Source organism: Anguilla rostrata, chromosome 1 (assembly GCF_018555375.3).
Source record: "Anguilla rostrata isolate EN2019 chromosome 1, ASM1855537v3, whole genome shotgun sequence".
In the NCBI taxonomy this organism is placed as follows: Eukaryota; Metazoa; Chordata; class Actinopteri; order Anguilliformes; family Anguillidae; genus Anguilla; species Anguilla rostrata.
Window position 1 is genome coordinate 19,185,590 of NC_057933.1, and position 27,942 is coordinate 19,213,531.

The 27,942-nt window shown below is 42.0% G+C and overlaps 3 protein-coding genes across 7 annotated transcripts; 2 read left to right on the plus strand and 1 right to left on the minus strand.

Moving 5' to 3' along the window:
• Positions 1-80: 80 nt before the first annotated feature.
• On the plus strand, positions 81-11,527 carry vash1 (vasohibin 1). 2 transcript variants are annotated; one of them, XM_064327810.1, is made up of 8 exons: positions 81-887; positions 1,009-1,372; positions 2,586-2,674; positions 3,514-3,570; positions 5,238-5,312; positions 6,093-6,474; positions 8,200-8,309; positions 8,755-11,527. In XM_064327810.1, exons 2-8 carry the CDS (start codon positions 1,112-1,114, stop codon positions 8,825-8,827), a joined length of 1,047 nt encoding a protein of 348 aa, XP_064183880.1. In that variant the 5' UTR covers positions 81-887; positions 1,009-1,111; the 3' UTR covers positions 8,828-11,527. The 2 variants fall into 2 exon arrangements, with proteins under 2 accessions (XP_064183880.1, XP_064183873.1); XM_064327803.1 differs by having other exon boundaries at positions 81-1,372.
• Positions 2,642-20,673, minus strand: angel1 (angel homolog 1 (Drosophila)). Of its 3 annotated transcripts, none has more exons than XM_064327769.1 (10): positions 20,544-20,673; positions 19,005-19,790; positions 18,620-18,855; positions 18,379-18,448; positions 17,191-17,633; positions 16,558-16,690; positions 15,745-15,855; positions 15,626-15,656; positions 15,322-15,467; positions 2,642-2,735 (listed from the first exon to the last, which is right to left on the minus strand). In XM_064327769.1, exons 1-10 carry the CDS (start codon positions 20,605-20,607, stop codon positions 2,704-2,706), a joined length of 2,052 nt encoding a protein of 683 aa, XP_064183839.1. In that variant the 5' UTR covers positions 20,608-20,673; the 3' UTR covers positions 2,642-2,703. The 3 variants fall into 3 exon arrangements, with proteins under 3 accessions (XP_064183839.1, XP_064183821.1, XP_064183830.1); XM_064327751.1 differs by lacking the exon at positions 2,642-2,735 and adding an exon at positions 13,747-14,681; XM_064327760.1 differs by lacking the exons at positions 2,642-2,735; positions 20,544-20,673 and adding exons at positions 13,747-14,681; positions 20,311-20,451.
• Positions 20,311-27,894, plus strand: LOC135250933 (leucine-rich repeat-containing protein 74A). 2 transcript variants are annotated; one of them, XM_064327792.1, is made up of 15 exons: positions 20,311-20,444; positions 21,323-21,430; positions 21,515-21,663; positions 22,369-22,544; positions 22,631-22,738; positions 23,282-23,375; positions 23,460-23,509; positions 23,832-23,913; positions 24,083-24,168; positions 24,493-24,687; positions 24,937-25,032; positions 25,265-25,408; positions 25,521-25,625; positions 26,422-26,507; positions 27,072-27,894. In XM_064327792.1, the coding sequence occupies exons 2-15, from the start codon at positions 21,414-21,416 to the stop codon at positions 27,661-27,663; spliced, it is 1,980 nt and encodes a 659-aa protein (XP_064183862.1). In that variant the 5' UTR covers positions 20,311-20,444; positions 21,323-21,413; the 3' UTR covers positions 27,664-27,894. The 2 variants fall into 2 exon arrangements, with proteins under 2 accessions (XP_064183862.1, XP_064183852.1); XM_064327782.1 differs by lacking the exon at positions 20,311-20,444 and adding an exon at positions 20,685-20,791.
• Positions 27,895-27,942: the final 48 nt, after the last annotated feature.

Below are 27,942 nucleotides of genomic sequence, written 5' to 3' on the forward strand. Positions count from 1 at the left end.
AACAGCGACTCATTCAAAGTGAAAGCAGAGGGAAAAGTAACTGGGTGTTACGTCCAGACAGATACGGTAATCCTTTTGCATTGAGCATGCGCGTCAAACAAGGGATCTGGGAGTGTCTGAGCAGTGCACAATGTAACAGGCATGCGATCGGCGTCTACAAGGTTTCGTGGGACCGGGAAATATATTGAATTGACGGCTGAAAACCGTTATGAAGGATAGAAGAGAGCGGAATTTTGATCCTGGTCAGGCCAAGAGCCAAGGAATTGTGGCCATTTTCGTTATCTTCAGCAGCATTTTGGATGTAGTCTTGGTTGACCTCTGGTTTCAACGCAAGTGATCTATGGCTAATAGTTTTTGTCTTTTGCCGATTTCCGTTTTTGCAATATACTGCGGTGTAAGATGCATGAGTAGCAGTTTTGATTCCTTTATTAATTTGTTTACAGTGCATGCTTAAAACGTAACTGTTCGCTCACCAGTTCGCTGGCTACGGTTCAAGTACAGTTTTTATACTTATCTACAGTATCGCCACATTGTCTTAATTTCACAAAGAGAGAATTTATAATGGACACATACTAGTTAAGAATATTATGATTGTTTATGAACAAAACTTGTATTTATTTAATAACAAACCGCTGCCAGTTTTTCCCTTTCAGACAGCATTATGGCTTGTTATTTTTGAAGTTGTCTTTGTATTGCCTTACTAATTAGTGGCTTTAAATTATTTTGAAGACAACCTGAAGTTGAGGTATACAGAGGAACTGCATTTATGACGGGGTAGTGGTTGATTACCAAGTCGGCAAACGGCAAACCTTATAATATCAAATGAACATCTGACATATCGCTGTTTTAAATATATATATGGAATGTATTGCTGAAAATATTCTCAGGTAATTGGAATAGCATTTTTCATATGGTTTTATCAAAACTTTATATTGCCACTTTTGTGCTTGAGTCAATGTGTTGGGATGTTTGATTATTGTTTTTGATTTTTTTTCTAACTGTTGTCAGTGTCATGAGTTGGTCAGTGTATCCTCACCTGTTGCTGGAGTAAGTGAGGGTTGTGACAGATTTAAAAACAGGAAGAGGTAGGGAGCGTGGACGAGTCCTCACAATGTCAGGGGACAGGACTGCGGGTGCTGGCGGGGTGCTGCGGAGGACAACGGGGTGTGAGGGGGTGGAGCAGAGGGAGGAGGAGCAGGAGGATGAGGGGGATGAAGATATGCGGGATGGTGGGGTGCCCTTCTTTGTGAACCGGGGTGGCCTGCCAGTGAACGAGGACACGTGGGAGCGGATGTGGCGGCATGTGGCCCGAATCCACCCTGATGGCGAGGCTGTAGGGCAGAGGATCAGGGGAGTTAGCGATCTGCCTAAGGTAAGGGCAGCTTGCCCCTTTCATTTATGTGAAACAGCACCAACCATCAGTCAGCAAATATTTGTGTGTCTTGCAGTAATATAATTTGGTGTGAATAGCTATACACCAGTGCAAGTCATGTTAAGTATTTCAACTATGGGCATTCCGTATACACTAGAGAGTGGCATGAAGATGAAAATAACTCCAAGGTGGTAGCTACATCCAACTAAGACATTGGATCTGGCTGTTCATTAAGACTATACATAATTGGACTGTGAAACATTTGGGGAGGAAGGGTTTCAGTCAGCAGGATTTTCCTTATCTAAGGGTGCAATAGCATCTCCTCTGAACAAGTGACCACTTGCAATGTGTGTACACAGAATGTGGTGTACTCTGGCACAGCTGGTGAAAAGTGCTGGTTGACCACAAATCTTGGAGGATGATGCAGTGATGGATTTGCATGCATTGTGATTTATGAATTGTGTATATATTGAAAAAGTTACTCTTTTAAAAGGGGGGGAAACCATTATATATAAACATTTTGCTTGGAATGTACAGTATAGCCTTGCAACATAGCTGACACTGCAGAATCGGTGTAATGGAGTCGGTTATGGACCCTCATCAGTTTCACACCAGTCATTACCGTGAACCATAAAACACCAGAAACCCTGGAATAGCAGCTATAGTACCTAGCGGTAGGCACAGGCTGCAAAATGCTGTTTTGCTGTTAAAAAATTACTGATTTCTGTGCTGCAAAAAATGTATTGATCTGATGTTTTTTTCTGTTCTTGATGTTAATTCTTACTTACATAGATTTTTGGGATCATGAGGTTTCAAACTCAGGCTTTAACAGTAAATACCATTTTCTGAGATATGATACCATTCTTTTAAATTGTCATGTAAAATACAACACCAATTGTAAAATCAGAGAAAGTATTTAAAGTTGTCCAGATGAAGCAATGAAGTCACTGATGGACAGGCTAATCATACCTAATCTGTGGATTTACAAAAGCTTGAATGGACAGCAAGCGGGGGAAAAAACCCCTGTGTCCTTTGTGGAGATTCCAGTGTTCCCTTAATTGATGCCTTGTGCAGCTTGTGAGGGAGAATTTAAAATTCCAAACGTTGGTAACGCAGCTTAAGACAGTTGGAACAAGGGGACATTCTCCAGCTGTGGTGAATATGGGGATTGTGCGATGTGAGGAAACTGCATGGGTCTTGTTCTGTTCCGCAGATTCCGATACCAAGTGTGCCTACGTACCAGCCAGCCACCACCGTCCCACACCGCCTGGAAGCCATACAGAGATACATCAGGGATTTGCAGTATCCTTTTCCTCTTGCCTCTTCTTGGCCTACTCATGGCACGGTGAACCCACAGAGTGGCCTAGGGGTAGAGGCTGATGCTATTAAAAATGACAAGGCAACAGAGCAAGGTTTTGCCATCCAAGTGCTATCATTGAGGATGACCATACGGCTGGATATTCTGTTTTGATGCCCAGTAGAAGGCTTTATTGGGTCTTTAGAGTCACCATGGTCATGATGCACCCTTTCACCATGAGAAGCTGCAGCTGAGGGCTGATGCTCATATAAGAGGCAAAGAACCTGCAAAAGTAGCACACTTGAAATACGGTGTTGAGCCAGGGTGTATCCTCTTACAAACTTGAATATTTATTTTCTGTTTCATACATTATTCATGATGCAGATATAGGTAAGAATTTATGTCATGTAAATTAGGCTGCCAAGATACAGAACAGATGATGATGGCAACGCCTGAAATATACAGCAGTGAAGAGACATCAAAATAAGACAGGGTTACTGTATGTGAATATATTTAAAGCACTGTGCATAAACTTGGCCAAGAGCTGTGGCAATATGGCGAAATGTGAGTGAACCTGGTAACCTCACCATTAAATGCTATTGTCTGCTAATTGGATAATTTTTTAAAGCATAATTGTATTAAGTAAGAATCTTGAGACCTCAAGCTCATGAAATCCATCAATAATTCAGACATGATATAAATATTGTAAAACACCATAAAGACCCCTTCTCCATGCTCTAACCCAGTTTAGAGTGTCCAGCTTCTGCTCTTTCCTTCTTGTGTGTCATTTGTCTGTCATTTGGTTGGCTCTCCGTCTGTTGTTGGCGCTTAACGTGTGCTACAGGTACAATCACACTGGAACACAGTTTTTCGAAATCAAGAAGAGCAGGCCTCTTACTGCGTAGGTACAGTGGCGCTGGTGCCATGCCGTGTTCCAGTGTCCTTTGTCTTGATTTTCCCTTTGACATTCTAAGATGAAAGCTCCTGTTTCTGAGCACAGCCCTTGTATTAAATGTCAGTACCCTGCCAGCCCCTCACCAGGCCTCTGTATCGAATGACAGCAGCCCATAGATGTTCCCTGTTTGATGAAACAGCATTTCCTGTGGCTGTACTGTAGCCAGCTGGGCAGGATGTGGGAGAGGAGTCACAGGAAGTGACCGGGAGTGATGTTTCCTGACTAAATGGATACTGTTGTTACGATTAAGTCCACAGAAGGAATTGGAGATTAACCTCTGCAAAGGGCTGGTTAATATTAGTCCCAGGGGATGGCAAGTTGTTATTAAAGCAAAGCAAGTAGTCGGAGTCAAACCAAGCATGCATTTCATGCCGTCAAAATAAGTGTATTGCTAATCTGATTCAGCTCATTCTCTGAAACGGCTTGGTAAACAGCTGTTCATTGAATAGAGACCACAGTATGTCGATGTCTAATTTTAGTGTCTCATCTTTCATGTGATTCAGCACAATAATAATATTTCTTAAGTCATTAACTTTGTTAAAGGGGAAATGCAGTGAAAATATTTTTGTTTATGATTTTTAAAAAAATACATCTAAAGTACAAGATGAATTTGACTATCGTCTTGAACGTTGCCCAAACCTGGATGAACTAAATTCTGATCTAAACGTCAAGCCAAATTAAATACAGCAATATTATATTAAGTATACTACAGTCAATGGAGTATTCCCTTTATGATTAAGACGCATAATATAGAACCAGATGTTGAACTAGCACTATCCATAATAAGTACCAGCTTCAGAGGACAGGCTTCCCAGCACCTACATGGTTGATTATTCATGGAAAATGACTTGAGACAGCACATCACTTTCTGCTCAAGCAAGAAATCCAACAGCATTGTCAATTAAGCCACCTTTTGGTCATGTCATGGGCAATAAAGTATGCCTGGTAATAATATATGCAGTGTCATACTGGTCAGATAAGAATTTATGTTGTTATTTAGCATTGCTTATTTGGATAGGCAATGTGATTAGCTGTCATTTTGACATCTTTGAACATAAAAGGTTTATGCTGCAATTTTTTTGTGAACAAATGGCGTGATTTCCATCCTTGATGTGAAGTCAATCGAGCTCATGCTTCATGACAATAAGATTTTAAAGTATTTTTAATGGAAAACTGGCCATAAGTTCAGAGTAATCCATTCCTCGTGACAGCAATAGTTTTCCAAGGTATTGTGTTTCTATTTTTGTTTTGTTCAGAATGCTGTTCCCTTTTTTTCAACAATAAGACAATAAACCGAGTCTGCAATAAATCACAGTGGTCACACTTAAATAGATCAATATTGATATAACATTCAGCTGTTTTTGACATATTTGTAACTTTTGCTTTGCAACTTAGTGAGGGACTAGTAGAAAGTTAAGCATGAGTTTATCGTCTTGTTTTTCAGGCTTACAGTTGATGACAAAAAGATTTTTTTGTGTTTTTTGGAATGATTTTTTAATCCAGGAATTGTCTCTAATGAGCTCAGGATGATTGAATATAATTCCTCTGGGAAATTGGAGTCATCCTGGGGTGACTTGTGCAGATTCTGAATGACCTAATCTTTTCCTGCGTAGGTTGATGGACATCGCTAAGGAAATGATCCGTGAGTCTCTACCAATCAAATGTCTGGAGGCAGTGATCCTGGGAATGTATCCTTCACATATGGTCTGTCGCTCTTATTACAAATACACATAACATGAGACACAGTATGGTGATCATACGACACTATATTTGGAGCGTGTAGTAATCATCTTTGTGTGCTGTGTCTGTGTCTAACTGTTAACTATGGCAAAAGTTGTTATTCAAAAGTTGTTATTCATATACCATTAAAGTGCCCAAAGTAGTCTTGATGATAAAACTATTAAGGGTTAAAATCTGAGAAACAACCATACATTTCAAAGAATTATGGTATGTTGTGTAATTTTGGCACAGGAAGCTAACAGCCTTCCCTAGGATAACTTATGGGGGGAACAGAAACCCTTCAGAGGAACAGTTGTTATGTCGGATTCAGGCGGGTGCCTGTCTTCAGAGTATAATCTGCAAGACACATTTTGTTGAACTGTGCCCAGACTATGCATGAGATCCAGAAATGGTACAAAAAGTAGTTTTTCTCAAATGGTCTGCTCTGCATTACATTACAGACAAGGATTAAGTTATTACACAGACATGTTAGGTAACGTGTCTGTTGATACTAATGCTGCATATCCTGGAAAATGTGTTTTTGTTGTCCTAAAAATCCCTCCCTAGATTTGGTCAGAACAGATGGGCATCGCACAGGGAGAACGTACTGTGCTGTACAAACCTATTTTAGTTTATTCCACCATGTTACAGTATAACAGAATAGAACAGATTAGATTAATTGTAATAGATGGGAACCAACTCTCATATGTGAGTTCTGAGTGGGCATGAGGTTCCTTGACTTTCCCCAGTTACCTCACCAACAGCATGCCAGGTGTGGAGCGCTTTCCGCTCAGCTTTAAGACGCAGTTCTCAGGGAATCACTTCCGGCACATAGTGTTAGGGGTGCACAGCGGGGGTCGCTTCGGAGCTCTGGGCATCAGCCGGAGGGAGGACCTCATGTTCAAGCCGCTGGAGTTCCGCACGCTGGCCGACCTCGTACAGGAGTTCGAGGGCGCCTACCGCGGCTACTGGCACACCTTGCGCAAGGTGAAGATTGGCCAGTACGTGTCTCATGACCCCCACAGCGTGGAGCAGATCGTTTGGAAGCACTCTATCCTTGACGTGGACAAGCTCTCCAAGGAGGAGCTTCGTCGGGAGCTTGAGAGGCACACTCGCGACATGCGGCTCAAGGTAAGGCTTACTGGTGGAATGGTTGCTTGTGTAATAGGGGAAGAATCTCAGGTTGTTAAAGAGAGTTTGAAGAGAGGTAAAGAGAGGTTTTTTGTCAGAGATACAGGTATAGGGGTTAGTCTCTGGAGTCTGGGTGTTTGTTGGGGTATTTAACCCTTTAATGTGTAAGACTGCAAATATGGATTTGAATGTTCTTATTTGAACATTCTAATGCTGATGTAACGATCACTACTGGTAACTGAGTTCTAGAACCTGGACAGAATTTTGAAAAATAAAACACTACAAAAAAATTTACTCTTCTCAAAGGGCTAAGGGAGACTGAGAGATGGGGTGGACCATAGTGGACATCTTCTCTCATGTAGCTATAAGTTGCTTTTCAGAATCCCTCCTGATTTCAGTCTAGGAATGTGGAAGGTAGCACAAGGTTTTGACTCAGTCTAAGCATGGAAATATTTCATATCTACTTCCTCCATTATTGTTATTCACAGAAAAGGGATGTTGACTGCACCCATTAACCTGCTGTCAAATTGGCAATTTTGGTCTCTGATCAGTATGCATTATGTCTATTCCAGTCACCACCATCCCATAGATTACAACAGTCCCAGTCCACTACTTCCAATACAGAAATTAGTGTGGCATTGTATATTGGAACATCTGGACTCCACTGTGATTCAGGCCATTTCACGAGGTTCATGACAGAAATTAGTCACGGAGTTAGTCACATCCTGGGCAGATGTGATGCCCTGTTTATAAAAGGAATTGTTTACGACTGCTTTTAAACACTAACAAATGCCATAATGCCAGCCGTGCCAGTGGTGGGATTCTGCTGTTGGATTTGTCCTTTTAAAATGATGACCGTTACAAGGTTATTATTCAGAACAATAATGAGAAGGGCAGCAATGAAGTGCATAACGACGATGGATAGCACCACATTACAAAGAGCCAACATGCGTCTTGCGTGAGCAGGCAGTATCAATCAGTGGCTGGTATTTTACAGAGAGCTTCCCTCTCATTGATTAGACACAGCCAATTACATTAAAGACAGGGAACATTTGGCCATCAGGTATTGACTGTGCTACCTTCAGCATATTTCAGTCTCCTGTAGCACATGTCTGACCCATGAACCTCTCTTTAAGTAATTGAAATGCAGTCATCGCTGCTGTGTTTGGTGCAAGGGTCCTGCGGTCCTGCGGCATTTTCAGCACAGCTATAGTGCACTGCAGTCAGCTCATTGTCAGAGGCAGCATAGGTGTATCTGTAGCCTTTACAATTACCAAATCAAATCAATTATATTTGTACAGCACTTTTTACAGAAAAAGATGCTTTACAGAGTAGCAAACCACCTTATGTACTTTTGTATGTCGCTTGGATAAAAGCGTCTGCAAAATAAATGTAATGTAACTTTTGGTGGACCTCCTCACTCACAAATTTTGATGGTCTCACATCTCCTGTTCCTTGATGGAAATTGGTCCTCAGTTTTGGTTGGCCCTTAGCTATCTGCATCCATCAACGGTATCAACGTAATGTTATTCTCCTTTGAATGACCCATGAGGGTTTTTGGGATTTCTTAGCCATTTTTCTTGATGTGTGTCCTGAATAGCAGTTGTGTGGCTGTATAAAGGCTGGAAATAGTAGGAAAACCCCTCACTGACCAATATCGAAACCAAAACTTTAGCCCTGTTTGTAAATATGTGTGTCTGACTTGACGGTGTGGCTATGTTGCAGATTGGGAAGGGCGCACCTCCCTCCCCTACCAAAGACAGGAAGAAAGACTTTGGGTCCCCCCATCGCGTCCCGGCCAGCCCTTTGCGCAGGAACAGCCGCAGCGAGAGACGGTACTGCTGCCCCGCCACTCGTCCAAAAGCTCTGGGTCCTTTTAACACACCTCAGATCACTGTGTTCCCCAGAACAAATGTAGCATCTTCACTTAAAGTTCAAGTGTCTGACCATCTGTGTCTCTGGGGCCCAAAGCCACACGGTAGAAGACAGCTCGAAAGTGGCCTGTCACATGGTTGTCTTGAGTATACCTTGCTTGTAAATCTGCTGCTAGATGACTGTACTGTACAGCATATTAATAACGTCTTAAACGATAGCTTCAGTGTGGAAGCCTTATCGACAATAGGCACTTATTTTGAATAGGGCTTATTGCTAAAAATGTTGGTCAGTTTCTGAGCTTCATACAGCAAGTACATCATAGACAGAGAACCACATATCTGTGCGATGTATGCTATAAACGCAGCATAGACTGTCGTGATAAACCTTATTTGTGTTTGTTTGCAGACCTTCAGGGGACAAGAAGGTGCTGGAGCCAAAACCCCCGGGGGACATGAATGGGTACCAGATCAGGGTGTGAGGAAGGTCATCCAGGGCACCAGGAGGAGCTGTGTTAAATTAAGACCAGTGGACAACTGCAGCAGGCTCTGTGTGGAGAGCAAACCATAAGGTGGTTTTGGTCATAACTCTTGGTGGTGATGGAAACCTTTGTCTCAAAAAAAGATGAAGACAAGCCTGTTTCTTAATTGATTCATTATAACGAAGAACATGCTATAAATGACAATGTGGGGCCTTGTTAATTAGGAGTGGCAAACACCAGTGCAATTTGTAAATCAACGGAACTAAACAGGGACAGTAATGAGAACATGGACACAGGGTTTTTTTTTCGTCACTCGTGTCCAATTAACAAATCAGCGACTCCACAATGATGGAATTTGAACGTAATTTCATTGATAGATGTGTGTAAATACAAATAACCCATAGCCTGTTGGACAGTAATCAAGCTTTTGTAGTAGATAGTTTGCAAACCAAGCATCTGGTGCCTTTCATGTAAGATTTAATAGGTAATGTATAATTCATAAACCCCAGAACCAGGACCGTGAGACATGCACTCTGCGAGGTAAGCAGAGGGAAAACCCTGGCTAAGTGCTCTAGCAGGTGAGACGTGGCAGCAGTAGCACACATGCAAACACACTCACAGTTGCCCTGTATAATTTGTTAGGCGGGCTAAAAGCCACTGTCAAGTTGTGCTTTTGCCACAGAATCCCAAAATAAAATAAATGCAACTGCCAAGTCCAATATACATAGACTAAATCTTTAAAGTCTCCAACTTCCACCGTCCTCTCCCTCCATGAACTTTATAGATGTGATAATTAGATAAACATGCATTCAGACTTGCAGCTTATCTTAGTATGTGTGACTGTTCAATCTAGTGTGCCATCTTACTGCTGTTGGCTAACTACCTGTGACTGACTGCGGAGGACACATCCATTTGAATTTTACAGTTGGCCAAACCATGAAACTAAGAGCACCTATTGATGCTCAGAAAGAAAAATGTTGTTTGTAACGTGGTCCCTGGAGTAAAATGGTATCTTGTTACCTTGAAAAAAACAAACTTTCCCAACCATGTTTACACCAAGATCGCTCATACCTACTGAAAGAGGGAGCAGCTAATTTTAGTATCGTCAGTTGTTTCAGGTATACAGTTACCCGAGTTGTAGCTAGGTAAGAGAAGGGGGATACACAGTAGAATGTCTAGCAAAATTACTTTTGGTGTCATAGGAAAGGACTGTGGTTAGAACAACAGTACATTGTTATCTTTATGGGTGACTTCAGGAAGTGATTATACACTTATAAGTGTTTGCTAGGGTTATTTGAAGTCTTAATGAGGTCTAGGTGCAAAAAAGTGGTCTGTTTACAGTATTCATGTCAGTATTTTTTATATACACTGTACAGGGGCATTGCTGCCATTTTACACGTATCACTGTTGTAATCACTCATAGAGTACTTCCACAGTTTTAATGGAGAAATAGTCTAACCATGCTGGTGAGGAACTCAGTGCTCGGAAGGCTTTGTGTGTACTGGTTTTTGCTCCAACTTGTGTTTGTAATAATATATATAATTTCACTCATTCACCTTTCTTACATTTCTCCTTGATAACTGCTGATAACTTGTACTACATAATTCACTAGACACATTTGATAGTGTTGGATGCACTGGCAAAAACACAATGAATGAATTAAATAATTTTAGTTGATTTAGATTGATGGTAGACCTAACACAATACCAGGCCTAGCAATAGAGGAAGGAGGATATTCATCCTAAACCTACGATGTGCGTGCAATAAGGTGTATCTGGAGAAAGCATTAATTCAGAAAATTTCCCCTTTCAGCAACTTCTTAACCTCTGGAGGAAAAAATTAACAGGAATTTTGCTGTCAAAGGGAAGATGTTCTTGGCTCCATAGCTAAGTGAAGGCATTTTTGCTGCCTGTTCACCTTTTAAATGCATCTGCCATCAGTGACAGGAATCTCTCTGAGGTCAAATACTTACAATTCTACTTTACCATGTGCTTTTTAAATTCAGTGCCAGCAATTCTACTTTCATTTAAGTGACCCCTCTCTGTAATGGGGAACAAAACCAGAGCTCAAAATCGATGGATATGATTTTACGGCATAATGAAGATGGTGGAGGTGTGCGATTAGCCAGCCCCCACACTGTCAGATTTGAAACTGAGTTGCACCTCAGTCCATAGATTAGCATGCGTCTACTCACTAGTGTGTAGAGGCCTTCACTGTAACCAGAGATAACAAAGATAATGCAGGCACCAGCAGGATTCCAGCAGAAAAAAAAGAATGGTGCACACTACAGATGGGCACATTTTTTGGTAATAAACTCATTCAAATCACATCCTTAGCCAAGCAAAGGAAATAAAAGACCAGCCATGCTTTGATGGAGCTTGGCCTCCATTTTAATACATACTCTCCGGCAATTAGCAACGGTTCAGGGCTGTGCCTTCACTAATTATAAAACATACCCTTACTGAAGCTGATCCACTGTGACAAACAGCTCTGTGTTTGGAGTTGGAGAAATGGCTCTTGGAAATCGCAAGACATTGTTACTGTTTTTTCTCATGAACTTTTCTTACTTTGTTTCTGTTCTTTGGGGTAAGGGAATTGTTGAATGGAACTTCTGAATGGTTAGATTTATCTCTCCAGAAAAACATAAAATCAGCACTATGAATTTGTGACACTTGAATCCAAATAAAAAAGGTTTTGGTGTATGGACTCTAGGCCTAAATTATTTACGCGTCATTAACAGTTTAGGTTTTAATGGGTTTCATGTATAATTCAAGTCTTATAATCACTAGTGGGAGAATCTAAACAATTTTTTTTCATGTACAAGTGCAGTTTCATTTTAATCCACATAGTTCTGAATGATTGTGTAGTATTCTGCTATTTCAAAAGGCAAGAGATCATAATTTTTTGGCAAATTTTAAAAGATTCAAGCAAATTGTAATCTTATATTGTAAATCGTAATATATTGCACAGATGTTGAAACAAAAACAAACCTGTAAAATACATTATGTGGCTCTTTCCAAATTTGGCAATAAATTATTCATGTAATACATTTTGGTTCCTGCTTAATACACACGCAGAATAGAATGGTAAAAACACAATGGTACTCCAAGCCTAGTGCTTTTGCATACTGTATTAGTGACAACCATTTGCAGCATCTTATATATTAGCCTGCAGGGTAGGGTTGGAAATGGCAGTGTCGTCTGGAATCAACCTCTCAACCGATGATTTTGTCCCTACTCTGCATTGCTACTGCAGTCAATGCAGATTTGCAGGTGTTTTCAATAGTTCAGGTTCAGTTGGTACTTTTGGCTGAGGCTAAGTCATAAACCTTGGGATTACTGCATTATCAATGAGTAAAAATGGGGCCTTTGTCAGATGGGTAGTTTGTCTGACAGAACAGCAATCCGCTAATGCGAGCCCTGACTAATGAGATCCAACCCGGCTGACACATTCCATTAGAGTGAAATTAGAGTGTGCCGCCTCGGCTGTTGCTCCATGTTACTGCCAGGAAATGGGAGAATGCATGGAGAAGGAGATTAGCAATGTGCTTGTGTTGTGGGGGGGGGGGGCATTCTGCTGCTCTGGACTCTGGGGAGGTGTGGTGCATGTTTGAGTGACAGGCTGCCACCCATGTGCAGTGGAGGGTGGGGGTGGGTGCTACGGTTAGGGGAGAGAGGGAGTTTTGAGTGGCAGATTTCAACTCTCTACAGGCTGTCTGCAGAAACAAAACATGACCAGGTTAAAACCTAGTATATGGCTGGACCCCACACACGGCCGACCACTGGTGTAACTTCATCACTCAGTCAGTCACTCACAGCCATTCGCGTTTGTAGGGCTGGCCCCGCTGTTGAGGTCCTGCCAAAAATTCAGATGAAGCAACTTTCCTCCTCCCCTTGTCGCCATCAGGAAAAAAAGTCTCTTCAATACACATAACCCCTCCCCCTTTTCTGAGGGAACTAATAAGATGCATGGAACGTTAACCTACTTTGCACGCATTCTGACCCACTTCTCCACAATCCATTTGGTGTGTCTGGGGGATTTGTGCTCTGCACGAGAGGAGGCACTTGGCTGTTACAGTCACAGCAGGGAGCTGCAGCCTGCTGGGAATGTTTTACACGTCTGCAAACTTAACTTCATTTTGCAAACCTACCGACGTACCGCAGTTGCTTCCACAAACCTACACTGACAGGAACATCCATCACAGCTAGACCCATTAAAGCACAAACGGCAACCAAGTAAATAATCTGTACATTTTACAGATCCATAAATCAAGCTGTTCCTTCTAATCGGAAGCTGAAGATTAGTGAGTGGAGCAGTGGCAGAGGAATTAGGCTTGTCATCCAAAGACTGTACAGTATATTCAAAATAAATATGGAGTAGGTGAAATTCTGTTTCCTTCCAATAAGATATCCACCCCTGAATTGCATCTTTAAGTATCCATCGCTCTAATGGTGATGCTGAGTGTATCCTGGGCAAGTACGTAATGTAATGCATGTGTCTTAAGCTGCAGGACCTCAAATGAAGCCAATAAAACAGAAAAGTGGGGGGAAAAATCTTAAAAATAGATTAGTGAAAACTAATCCGTCAAGGCAAGCACCTAAACACTCTTCTACACACTGATTACTAAGAGAGCCACCACAGCTCCATCCCCCTTGAGAAACCCCTCTGCCCCTCATGCTTGGCTGCAGTCTGAATGAATAATTCAGTCACATGGTGCATGTTTGCCATGAGTCTGTATGCTTCAGTGTAGTCCAGGACAATGAGCTCCAAGGATACGAGAGCTCATTTTCACACACTCAGTTTACTCATCTTCTGGTTCTAAAACTACAGACTCTACCTACATTACAGAAATGTCTTTCTTAAGCTCGACAACATGCTAAAGATCAAAATATTATTAAAAAAAAAAAAAAAAAACTAAGTCCAGTACTCAAACTTTCTTTTATTTTCAAACAAGTGTGTTGCTATTGAACCCCCCCCCCCCAAAGAAAAAATGGCACACTGAGCTTTCACAAGCAAGCTAACATGCTTTCAGCATAGATACTCTAGAATAAAAATATTCCTTATATTCAAGTTTTATACAAAATATTTATTTTGTACACTTTCTACCACTTGAAAAAATGAGTTTGAGTAATCAAAACTCAACATGAGGGAGAAGAGATCTCAATAAAAAAAAAGAAACACCACGAGGTGGATGTTGGCATTTCATATTTCAGTTATGCTGTTAACATAAGATTTCTCCCATTCAAACAACTATCCAAAGAAAAGCAACTTTGGGGCACGATAGCAATGTACTTCAAGTAAGAAATAATTCGAAGTTTGTTTGAAATTTCAAGATCCTTCCTGGCAGTTTGCCTTAACATCTAAGACATGAATGCAGGTAAGGAAAAGTGTAAATATTACAGGGCAAGTCAGCCTTGGCTCAGTTTCTGTCACATACATACAGAAAATCTTAAAAAGTAAACTCTGCCTCTGGTAAAACCAAGCAGGCTCATTCAGAAAAAAAGAACTGCCAGGTAAGTCTAACACATCTTGCATAATTGTAAATGCTCTTTTCCATATGTAAGCACCAAATGTTCACTTTTAAACACTTGAGGCCTAAAATTTAACCATCTGAACTGGAACTGGACATAAAAACTTGAATGGGAACAGTGTTAACTCATCTTCCTCCAAATGGCCACAGACCCAGGTGGCCATCACACATGGTCAGGGTCCAGCTGAAACTTAGCCAAGAGACACAGATGGTCTGATGAGAAGATCTCATTGGGCAGTCCGTTCATTGGCCAGAGATCTTCCTGTGACAGGAGTGCAAGACGGCCAAGCAACTTGAGGCCCCCATGCTGCAGGTGACCAGTTCCTACAAATAATACCAACTATTACATTACATTATAGGCATTTAGCAGACGCTCTTATCCAGAGCGACGTACAACAAGTGCATAGGTTTCATGATGTAGAGGCGCAAAAGAAACACTAGAGTGAAGTAAGGATCGTAGTGCCAGAAGTGACCACATCGATCAGGACTCCAACCCTGTAGAGTAAGCTTGTTCAGCAAGCAAGAATCCTACCAAGTACAAACTAGCACTGGAATCACACCTAATCATACAAAAACAATCCTGCCAGATACACTAACATAATCAAATTATCCTAGCTAGGTACAGTGAACTGAACTATAGGCTAGGGAGGTGCAGCCTGAAGAGATGAGTCTTCAGTCTGCATTTGAAAGTGGTGAGATTCTCTGCTGTTCTGACTGTCACGGGGAGGTCATTCCACCAGCGAGGGGCCAGGACAGACTATGATCAACAAATTTCTTTTCAACAGCGTCGTTTCTCATTAAAAACAGGAAAGACATTTTCCTGTAATAATGAATCATTCAAAGGGGCATCGCATTTCAAGAATGCTCCTACAAGCAAGGTATTTAATGCACTGTTCAGCTACAGGTTTTCTCATGGGGAAATGCAGGTCTATGTGCTCTGCGTGAGAATCTTCCAGTTACCCACCTCCAGGCCTGGTGGAGTAGAAGATGTAGTCCACCGTTGTCCCAAAGTCTGCATGCAGGGTGGTGACTTCCAGCCTGTTTGTGTCACTGTTAAAGTGGCTGTAGGCTGACCTCAGGTTCAAGCCATGGCGAATAGTGTTTCTAAACCTGAGGAGAGAGATGTGCCTGGTCACACCTTATCGGACCAGTGCTGTTGTATGTACTGTAGAACACCAAATTGGCTACCGGGGTGTTGTATCTGGTGTTTTAAATGAATGCACTTGGAGCCATATTGGAAAATCTCTAGCCTAGGTCCAAAAACTGACCTTCTGATGTGTGGCTGTTCCTCCGGTTTGTCTAGGGGACACAGAGAGGACATAAAAACATTACGAAAGTAAATCTAAAGGGCTTACAAAACATGACCGACCCACTTCCAGTGCCTTACCTGGAGTGACATCCGTCACACCTGGAATCAGCTCCAGGTGCTCAGGGCGAATCAGAGCAGCCTCACAGAAACGCAGTCCAAGGAGGAACTTGTGATCATAAAGGATTTTCCCTAAACAAAAAGCATGGAAGCAGGATGTCAGACCAAGTGTAACCACTCATGCATGCGCTCGCATTCTCTAAGAGCCAGGAAAACGGGACTGATCTTTATCGTGTTTAAAATGACATTCAATGTTGTCTCTTGATGCACTCAAAAATATGAATTACACACTTATATAAAATTCTCAGATAGAAACATATTTTCTAGACATCTGCTATAATAACATTTTGAAAACCAGTTCAACAAGAAATTAAAATAATTGCTTATAACTGCTTGTAATTTTTGGATTCTTTTTTGTTTTGTCTTTTTACATTTTTCTCAATATGCCACCAGGATGCTCTTCAGTGATCCCTCAACTGTTGACAAGGGTCATTTCATTTTACAATGTCCAGTACCATTTGCCATATCTCTTGTTTGTTTAAAAGATCAAAATCTACAAAAAACATCTGATGATTTTTCCTTGTCTTTTTCAGCTGTAAGCATTTATTGTCTTAAAGCAGGGGTACCTGATGAGTCAATCTGTTTCAGGATTTCATACCAACTCTGTTCTTAATTATTAGTCTAATCAGTGATTTGATCTCAGAATTAACTAGTGTGTAAGAGATTTAAGAGAAAACATTGTTGTCAAATCATATTACCCAAACCAGTGTAAAGAACTTAATTATTACACACTGGCAGCTTACTTCAACACACAATACAGTGCAGTCCACCTACCTGACTCCTGTCTGTCAATTCTATGGTCGGACACATACTGGCAGGTGTCCGTGATCCCAAGGGTGCTTGGCCACAAGGGGGCGAACAACCTCCGAGGATGCATTTTATAGCACAAGTCCTCCTGACCCGATATCTAGCGTAGAGAACAAAATAATTTTAAAATGCAATTGTGAGGTCCATTAGCGAAATAAATAATTCTAATAGATTCAATTTGATTGGATTTATTTGTCCATTTCTGTGGAAATTTCTCTTTGGCCCCACCAGGAGGACATAAATTCAAAAGAGAAGTTACAATGCATAATTCACTGTCCGCTATTTATATCCAGATGATTAATGCTGAATACTGCCAATTTGTTGCTATTGATGGAGTTGTCATTTTTTATTTTAACGTATCAGATTGGTTGACCTGCTCAAATTAATACACATTAATTAGTATATATGATCATTTTATAGTTTTACATAGATTTGCCACCAATTGCAGAAGCAGCAGAATCCTTGCATAAGCCACAATATCACATAAGGGGTTATATTTCTACCTGTTGTGTGTAACACCATATATCATAAAATTATGATACCACATCCCCAAAAGCAATAAAAGGACATATTACACAGATTCCAAGACATCAGACTCACCATCCAGGCTGGCATCCCGTGGTAGTACAGCTGACTGGTCGTGATGAAGTTGTAGAGGGGCATGTTGGGAACGGAGTTAAAATCTCCACAGAGAACGACCGGGCAGCCGGCCCCCTTAAGCGGCAGGCTCTTCACAATCAGGTCGATCTCCGCCAAAAGAATGGCGAGCTGGGCCAGCTTCACATCGCCCCTTCTGGGGTTGAACAGGAGGTGCGTGTTGGCCACACAGAGGGGCGAACCCAGCATAGTGACCTCTGAACCCTGGAGACTGATGGGCTGAAGAAGCAGCACCAAGCCCACGTTGTCCCTGTCCAACATCTCCATCTGGGGCCTGCAGTACTCCACTACCCTGAGCGACAGCTGGGAGAATCGCGCTCGCCGGAAACAGATGGCACACCCGTCCGTCTTGGTGCCAGTGCGCCTCTTGTAAACACAGACGTAACCTGCATCAAGAGTTTCAGATGATTATGTTGTATTTTCCTACTCCTGCTACAGCTTTGGTTTGCTTTAGAATGTCTGACCTGATTTTTTCTCCAAAACCAGGCAGAATTGTCCATACAATACAAAGCAGCTCTACAGAACATTATTAGAGTGAATTGTGCCAGTATTAGCTACTAGTTTGGATTCTTTTAACATTCCTGTAGCGATGGCAGAGAAATGCGAACTCATTTTTGTATACGCTCTGCAAAATTAAGGTTTACCTTAATTTTATTACTAAGTAAGAAGAAAAACATGAATAGAATATGCAAACATACAGGAACTTATTTAATGTATGAACTTTTTCACTGTTTTGAATTACTCAGTAATTCGGAGTGTAGCACAGTGGGTAAGGAACTGGGCTTGTAACCAAAAGGTCGCAGGTTCGATTCCCGGGTAAGGACACTGCTGTTGTACCCTTGAGCAAGGTACTTAACCGGAATTTCTTCAGTATATATCCAGCTGTATAAATGGATACAATGTAAAATGCAAACGTTGTGTAAGTCGCTCTGGATAAAAGCGTCTGCTAAATGCCTGTAATGTAACGTAACTCAAAGCAGTCACTTCCTTCTTCCACAGGTCTAGCTGAAATATCCATTGGCTTGATTGGGTATATTAATTACTGCATACTTTTGCCAACTGGATGAGCTGGCACTGTGAGAATGCTGAGTATGCTTTGACCACACAGCCCCACTGATGGTTCATGCTTACCCAGGTCAGAGAGGGCAGGGTGGAGCTGCTCATTGTAGTGGTTCTCCTGGACTTCCTGAAGGCACAGAATCTAAAATAGAGATGACGGGTTCAGTAAGAGAAAGACGTATCAAAGCCTAGGCCTGATGAGTGTGTAAATTCAATTCAAAGTGCACTGAACTCCACAGATACTAATGGACTCAAATACGTATGAGTACACTATCACAGTGGGTACTGGTGAGGGCAGTAAGGTTCCACTCACATCAGGATCCCATTTCACAAACTCTCTCAGGATGTTCTGGAAGCGGAATTCCCAGGCCAGCACCTCTGGGGCGCAGTGTTGGTATAGCTCTCGGTTGGCCTCCAGCAGGTCCTGAGCAAGAATGTTGTAGGACATGACCGTGAATTTGAACGGCTCCTGGGGACCCAATCCAGCTCCCTGGTCAGGTTCCGACTCAGTGTGGGGCTCAGACAGGTTCTCCCACACCCTCCACACCACTGCAGAGCAAGCAGGAGTCTTTTGACCCATGAAGCACACTGACATGACTGTTTAAGAGACCTAAACAATTACAGTGCTGTGGGCACTCTGAGGAACTGAAGACCGCTATCTCACAATGACAAGCTGCAACGCATGAAAATCCGCTCACCTTCAAAGGTTGTCATCTCTTGCTGAGGGTAGTAGCTCATGCCAGAAAACTGCCAAGATGGGCAGTGGACCACCTCACCCAGCCCAGAGCCTGTGGGGAAATGCCAGCCAGTGTACAGGGGCTGGGCAAAGTTTTCCCAGGGCTGCACATTGGTCTCAGAAAGGAGGGCACCCAGGTCCAGCACTGAGCTGGATATCCCCTGCTGCTGCTCACCGAGGTCAGCCTCAGCAGACCCTGCCCCTTGGTCCGACCCTCCTGATCCTGCAGGAGCGCCCTGCTTCGGTCCTGGCTCTGATGGCCCTCCCTTTTGCTGCAGGTCCTCCTCAGACACCTGGGCCTGCACCATCCTGAACTCCTCTGACTGTTTTGCCCCTCCCTCTTCCTCTTCCTCTTCTGTCCGCTCCCTTTTCCTGTTCCCTTCAGCCACAGGACTCCCCACCTCCTGCATTTCCTTCCCTTTCGTCTCTCTCAGGATCTCCTCATCACTACCGCATTTCTGTTCACCCATGACGGTTTCTTCCTTCTTCTGCCCATCCCCCACCTCCTCACTCTGTGACTCCTGAGTTGTGGTCACTCTCTCCCGGTCTTCCTCTTGGATGTCTCGCCCCTTCTCCTCTTCCTCCGCCTGCTCCTGAGGAACACCACCCACACTGTGCCACTGCTCCAGGCTGGTTGTCTGCTCCTCACTGTGCACCTGCAGTGCTGCACCTCCACCGTCCCACACCTCTGAGCCATTCATCAAGACGGAAGGGCTTTCCTTCACTAGACCATGCTTTGCTCTTTTAGCTGTCCATTGCGGATAGAAAGCACAAGCAACACTGGGATATTGGATCAGACAGTCAATGTATCCAACTACTCACTACTAACGGTTCCAAAAATGCATTTCTCTGCATTACTTTAGAACTGAGCTGAATTAACTAAATTCATGCACTTCATTGCAATTAATTACAACAGAAATGATTCCAGATTTACAAAGTCTGTGTACACAAATGAACCTCATGACATTCGATTTAAATCAAATTTAATTATAATATTCGACAAGTCTGTGTTGACAGCAAATGGCGAGGTTTCAAACAAAAATTAAAAACTGAATAAATTGAGCTTTCTTTTCTATTTAATTATTATCGTTACCAGGGCGCATGCAAATGTACATTTGAGACAGGTGGGAAGTGACGACATCTTCTTAACATACAGTTCTCTCGCTAACTCTGTTAGCTGCGCTATTGGTAAACACAGGCTTGCAACTGCTGCTGTGTGCTAGCCCACGTGCACATGATTGTTTGTCTTTAACAGACGCAGTCCTTACCTCCAGTGAGCACATAACATTCAGGGAGGAACTCTCATGAGCCATGCACATAATACTATGCAGTTTGCACCTGTCATGAAATATATTATCGCTCCCTTCACTTTTGGAATTCTCGCGTACGCCAGAGTGACTGTGTAGGTAGAAGTTACGCCACGGCCTGGGCTCAAAAAATGAACAGCAATATAAAAACTGAAACGCACACTTAATTTTTTAACTATTCCGCACATATTTACCTGAAACGCTGTGTACAAACCGTGTTAACGGGAAAAGTACGTAATAGAGGAGACTTCCAATCATCCTCTCATTGACGTAGCCTACTCTTGCGCTTCCTGTATGGTGAAAACTTTATTCATAGTACTGCTTGAATGCCACAACACTGCACAAGCTCCTGTCGGAGACTTGCCACATGCTCACAGCCGCTCACAAGACTACTTTATTTACTACTTTCGGCTGCCTAACGAGGAACGAAATACAAATTTGTGTACGCTAGCCCATGCCAACAAACGTGCTTTTGCGATGCGTGTGTTTGATTAATAACTTTTTCCATTTTAAAGCAGACTTCGAAAGGATTATGTCATGCTCTACATCATGCACTGTTAAAATGCATCACAGTCATATAAACACATTTTTATTTGGTGACATGTATATTTGAGTTTCTCATCTATGCAAAGCCTACACATACTTTGAAGACTGTAAGTCGTTCTGGATAAGAGTATCTGCAAAATGAATGCAATGTAGTGTAACACGTGTGACTAAACATTTGACATTCATGTACATTACATTACATTACATTACAGGCATTTAGCAGACGCTCTTATCCAGAGCGACGTACAACAAGTGCATGACATGTAATGTCATAATCATTCTTGTTTCAGCCTTGTTTTCTTGCAACAGCACTCTGTTGAGTTTTCAGCTGTCTACACCCTTAGGATGACAAATAAAACTACATAGAAACATATATACATGCACTCCGTGGAATAAATATTTAATTGTTACCCCAATACTCTTCCAGGGTCACATGACCAGAAGGCCAGGTAGAGTTTCTTGCAAGATAGAGTTACTGACAGACTCTATGCTGAAACACACTGACTGTCCAAGGTACAATGTTTGATGGCAGAAGGTAGGTTATGTGTGAGCAACAAAATAAAATGTTACTGCGACCAGACTGGATATTTCATTTCATGATATAAATCTGTATCCATAGCATGGACCTGGTAAACACTGATGAGGGGGAAGCGATGGCCCAGTGCAGCCTATCCCTGGAGTCCCACAGACTGGAAGAGCGAAATGAGTCATCCCTTTCAGAGGAATCCAGCAGCTGGGATGAGTGGGACACAGACCTGGAGGCCGAAGGTAAAACTCTCCACTTTAGACTGCGGGAAGGGGAGATTACAATGAGACATTTTAAACAAACCATTTTATTTTGATAGTTTAGCGGCGATTTAGTTAATGCAGCACTGAAATTTTTATTTATCTATTTTTATTCATTTTTCTGCATTTGCAGTGTGGGGTGTAAAAAAAAAAATAGTTATTCATAAGGTACCGGGGATTTTTCTTCAGATATTTTTGTAGAACTTCTGGAATGTCGGCCTTCCCTTCCATGAATGGGGTTTTAGGCAATATAATGAACAGTTATCAGAGGAAAACAAGAAAACACAAAACTTGAAGTATTGCAAAAATAAATTAAACAGTAATTGGAAATATAATATAGTACTACAATCTCAGACAAAATGTTGTCTAACAAAAATTCATGTATTGTATGTATTATATTCCAGCATTTATTTGATTCTGCGTAATGTATGACATTGCAGACCTGAATGAAAAGATATTTGGTATTTTTATAACCTTAGAGTCACTACAGAATATAATACATTTCAAGGACATCATAATTTCTCGCTTTTTGATAAGCAAATATCCAAGCTTAAATAATTATTCTGGTGTTTCATATTCATTTAGATTCCACAGTACAAAACCTGAGTAAAGTTAGTTCTTCTTCATAAGGTACAAAGGTGGTTGTTTTCAGGGAATGACTGCACATGTGCATCTCCGTCTTCCCAGAGACAGAGAAGAATAACACGGAAATGTCCACTGCTGATATATATTTACGAGCCTGTCGGATGGTGGGTGTGGTCCCTGTCTCTTATTTCCTGCGGAATCTGGGCAGCACCACCCTTAATCTTAACCACCATGGCCTGGGACCTCTGGGGTGCAAGGCACTGGCCATTGCCTTAGTAGTGAGTACCCTATTTGACCTCCTGGTCTGTACCTAGATTAAGTTTACTGTTAGAGATTATTTTCCAGCATACTAACACATGTTCAGACTGACATGCAGATCGCAACCCTGGAGCTGGAGGATAATTATGTGTTGGCCGAAGGGGCGCGACATCTTGTGGAAATGCTGAAATCAAATATCACCATTCAGAATCTGGTAGGTTTGAATGAACAAAGATGAACAACAGGTATACATAGACAGGAGCAGTGGTTCCCATACTTTACAAGCCCATTGCCTACTTTATCTTAAAATAAATATTGTGCGGCTGTTTTGAACTGTAGACTAACATATGTTCAGGTATGAAACTGAAATGTTGTAAAAAAAGTATCAAAACAATTTTGCGCACTCTGCAGCTCCCACAGTGCAAATAGATAATCCATTGTTTATTTTGACCCCTGTGAAATAATTATAGAAGGTGTATGAAACAGCCATCTTGTGACCCACCTCAATCCCACTCATGACCCAACAGTGGGTTGTAACCCTCAGTTTGATAACCAGCACCTGAGGGGAATCATCTTAAATTGACTGAGCAGGTTCTCAGACCATCTCTTAGCAGGTTCTAATGATAGGATTGCGTACGATGAGGCATCTACATGTTGCCACAGGAGGGCAGTAGATAGCTGATTCACGTACTATGCAGTGAACCAACATTTTTAGCCTGCAATCCCTTGACAATGTTTTATTCCCTATTTGTCATAGAATCTCTCCAACAATCACCTCCAGAGTGAAGGAGCTGAACACATCACTAAGATGCTTTTAGAAAACATTTCCATCAAATCAATTAAGCTCTCAGGTAGAGTATATTACTGTGTTATAAAATAAATTTAAATAAAAACAGGTGACAGTGAAATCCATTAGGCACTTTTTTTACATCCAGGTAACAAGTTCAGAGAGGATGATGGAAAAAACTTTTCTGATGCCTTGTCGGTAAGTTGCAGCAAACACTTTAATGCACCTGTATGCTTGTGTTCACAGTTAAACTGAAGTATTTGGACAATGACACAACTTTTGTTGTGGGGAGGTATGTATAGAAACAGCTGTAATTCCCACAGGGATCATCTTGTATGGATGTAAATACCCTCAAATTAAGGCTGACAGTTGGTACTTCAATCTTATATGCATTGTTTTGTTTCAAATCCAATCTATCACAGTTCATAGCCAAAATGCCAAAAATTGTAACTGCACTGTATGTACTGTATCTATTATACATGTATGGTGCTGTACCTGTTATAATTTTCCCCTCAATTAGAATAACTACAGGGTAAAAGAGCTGGACCTGAGTCACAATGAATTCCGCGAAAGAGGCGGAGAGCATTTGGGTCACATGTTAGGTATGAATACAATGCAGATTTATCACAATTCTACAGCAGTCACTGAAGTGAAGGCCATTGTCCTATCTTCATATGTAAGGGGGAAAGCTATGGTGTCTGTGTCTGAAACATTTCATTTTGCTTAATTGTGGAATCGCCATGCACTGGGTTGTGTGTTTCTTTCCCAAAGCAAACAATGAAGGGCTGGAAGTGCTGAACCTGAGCTGGAATCACCTGCGTATGAAAGGGGCTGTGGCTCTGTGTGCTGGGCTTAAAGTGAGGATCAACCCTACACACAACAGGAGATTACTGACAAAACTGGCTGTTGTGTGCTGCTGTCTGTGAACCATGAATCAGACTGTATGATCTCTTCATCTCACACATATTTACATGTAGATTTGACACAGACATATCCACATGATCATAATGAAAAACATATATAATTTATAATTTCCCTCATTCTCCTCATATCTATTTGTTGAACTGACTGACTGTGTGACTGTGGAATATTGCATTGGAACTTTGGTGCTTCACACTTGTTGCTGTGCTTGAGAAATGCAACATCCCCCCCCATCCCCCATTTCACCACAAACTCTCCAGGTGAATATGACTCTGAAACACCTGGACCTGTCCTGGAACGGTTTCGGCAATGAGGGGGCCCTGGCACTGGGGGAGGCCCTCAAGTTTAACAACACCCTGGTGCACCTGGACCTCAGCTACAACCGCATTACCAATGAGGGGACGGGCATGCTGTGCAAGGGCCTGGAGGCCAATGACACGCTCAGAGTGCTGCAGGTGGGTGGGTCCACAGGCAGCTTCAGTTGTGAAGCAGTAGCATTGTAGTGTCTATTGTAATGACAGAAGCAAATTTTTAACCAAAGTGGTGAAGTAATAGATATTCTTCTGCAGACAAGGGGTTCTGGTAGGCTGTCTAGGCACAATGGACATCTTTTCAATGTAGGATAAAATTAGAAATTTTCTGTGACTCTTTATTTTTCTGATAGTGTCAGGGAATTACCAACCATTTGTGTTTTATCTCTGTAGCTGGCCTACAATTCACTGACAGTAGAGGGTGCTCTAGCTCTAATCACTGTTGTGAGAAACACCCCCAAATCAGCCCTGGAAGAGATCAACATCTCTGTGAGTGCTATCCCCATCTTCCAAGCCTTCAGTGGGTTCCTCCACAAGCTCAATCAGTCCTAAACCCTTCTTAAACTAGACCTCATGATCCACTGTATATTATAAAACATTGGATTTCACAAAAATAGAGACCTCAAATACTGAAGTGACATATGACTTAAACATACAGTAACATTTTGTAAACAGGAAATCCTCTGTTAGCTTTTGTTGAGGTCTGTGTTTCATTTTGTAGAATGTGCTTGTGAATGAAAACTTCGTACAGTTGTTGGAAGTCACTTGCCAGGAACACCCCAGTCTAGAAGTGCATTATGGGGGTGTCGGTGGATTCATCGCCAAGAAGCCCCCCAAACGTCCCGACCCCATGAAAGTCATCCAGGTACAGTGAAATGAAATATCATGAATGCATGACAGAAAAGTATACTTGCTTCTATTCAGTGCAGGAGTTTATTGGTTAATCTCTTACCAACCCTCGCCCTGCCCCCTTGCAGGATTACCTCGATGTACACAAGCTGCGCCTCTGGGACTTCTTCCGGAACATCGATAAAGATGGGACCATGCGTGTGCCTGTCTCTGACTTCAGGAGGGCAGTGCAGGTCAGAGGCGATGATGCATCCAGCCCCCTGTCTCTGAGGACCGTCCCTGACGTTTGACAGCTCTATTGCACTAATTAATTTCCAGTGCCTTGCAGTATTCAGGAACATTCATTCAAGCGAAAGCAGATATCACTGTGCCTATGAATTTGTTTCGCCCTAATTCACCCCAGCACTCGTCTGCCCGATAAATGTATTTACTGACAAATCACCCATGTTGACTCATGTGAAAGTTGTGCAGGACAGATAAATCTCATCAGTATGTCTCTGCTGTCGTTGTTATGCCTTCAACAGTTGTAACAATTCCAGCCACTATTAGTGAGAATGGGAAGTGAAAATGGCTTTTTTGTTAAAATAAAGCCCATGCAAAAACAGACATAATGGCTCAAACTCACTTATAAAAGGACTATGTTTCAAAATCAACCAATGGAATGATTGCTTAACTATCAGGAGTGATTCCCCAACATGCTCATCTCTGCAAATCTGCAGATCTCAGTGCCGTACATACTATGCTGTAAAACCACGAGAATAATGTATTTAAAGGAACAGTTCACTTTCTGTTTTCATAAATCATTTAAGTTTTAGAGTATGTTTTCAATCGGTACAGGCAGTTTTTGTGTGTGATTAAAAATATATTTTCTACGCATGCATAAGTTTCTGATAAAGTTTAGGCTTTGCAATGGCTGGTATAGGGACATTGAAGGAACGTCAAGTAAAGTGCCTCCAGTCACATTGTGAAATTAAAAGGCTACACCCTAATTCTATTTATGTTCCTTCCGTTCTTGTGTAACTATTGCAGCAATCCAGTATTCCTCTGGATCGCTACCAGATTGAGGAGCTGATTCACAGACTTGATAGAGAGCGGACTGGCATGGTTGACTACAGGTGGGATTTTCTCAGGCTTGCATGCCATAAGTACACATGAGAGCCAACTGCAGTATGGAAAGCAAATGCTAATAAAATAGTAGATAAGTCTCAAGGAGTTCATCTCTTTGTTTTCCTTATATTTACTCATTTTATTGAGCCTATTGTGCTCAATTCTGACCCTCCATGCTAGTTGATTGACCTGGGGGCAGCTCAGGTTAACTCAGAAATAATGTTTTTGAAGGAGACCTCAGGAAAAGAGAAGGACAGTCAGCCTACTAGCATGCTTCATCCCGTAGTCCACTGAAGTTAATGTTAGTGCTTTATTCCTGCAGTCATTTCATGAACCTCCCCATACCTAGAACAAGAACTATGAGAAAAACCATATTTAAATACGCAGAAGTTATATACAGAGATGTGTTTTGTATTGCAACACTTTGTAATGAACTGAAGTTTCTTGCAGTCAGTTTCACCACAATTGTTTTCTGATATTTTGAATGAAGAAAATTGAAAAATTCCTAAAAGTTTGATTGTAAAATTGTTTGGAGCTCATTTGCTCTCCTCCCATGGTGCCTTGCTGTACAGAGGCCTGGCCGACACCAGGAAGCAGATGATGCGTGACCACCGCCGGCAGCTACGGAAGGTGGAGTCACGGCAGAAGAAGGAGAAGCAGAAGAGCGATCGCATCCTGAAGACCTTCCAGAGTGCGGTGGAAGCAAGTATGTCGCACGGTTCCTTAGTCATGTCACCAGGGGGGACCAAAGAGGACTCGAGTGGACCGCAGTTTTCGGCCACACCCCTCAGCTCCTGGCACCACGTGGTCATGTCCAACAGCAGCCATTACTCCGTGACAAACTTGAGTAGTGAACACGTCCACTTGCCTCTGATTGGGGGAGCCCCAAACTCCCGCTCTCTCAGCTCCCCCGCAGTACGCTCCTACTCTCAGCCCAACCTGCTGACAGACACCACACACTCCCCCTCTGCCAAGCCTACCTCTGCCCTGGGAGTGCACTCCAGCTCGAACCCTGATGTCGACCAATTGAAGCTGAGCCCCACAGCCAACCACTTGACCAGATCTAGACCAGCTCTCACGACCAAGCAAAAAAAATCCAAAGTCAAAACCACAAAGACAAAGAGAAAGAAGGCAAAGAAACATTTGGATAAGACACCAAATTGAGCATGAGAAAGTCTGACTGGCAAAATGCTGAATTTCATGTATATCATGATATAGCCTGGAGGATGAACACTTCCTACATTGTGCATTGTACCAGCACATTTCACTTTAAATTTGATGACATTTTGTCTATTTTTGTGATGTGAATACTGTCATTCAGAGGCTTGTCTGAAAACTTCATGTAATTACAATAAATATTTATTGACATATTCATATAATTGGAGCCTGAGATTTTCCTGGAAAATATGTATGTTTTAATGTTAATTTAATATGAAAATAAAC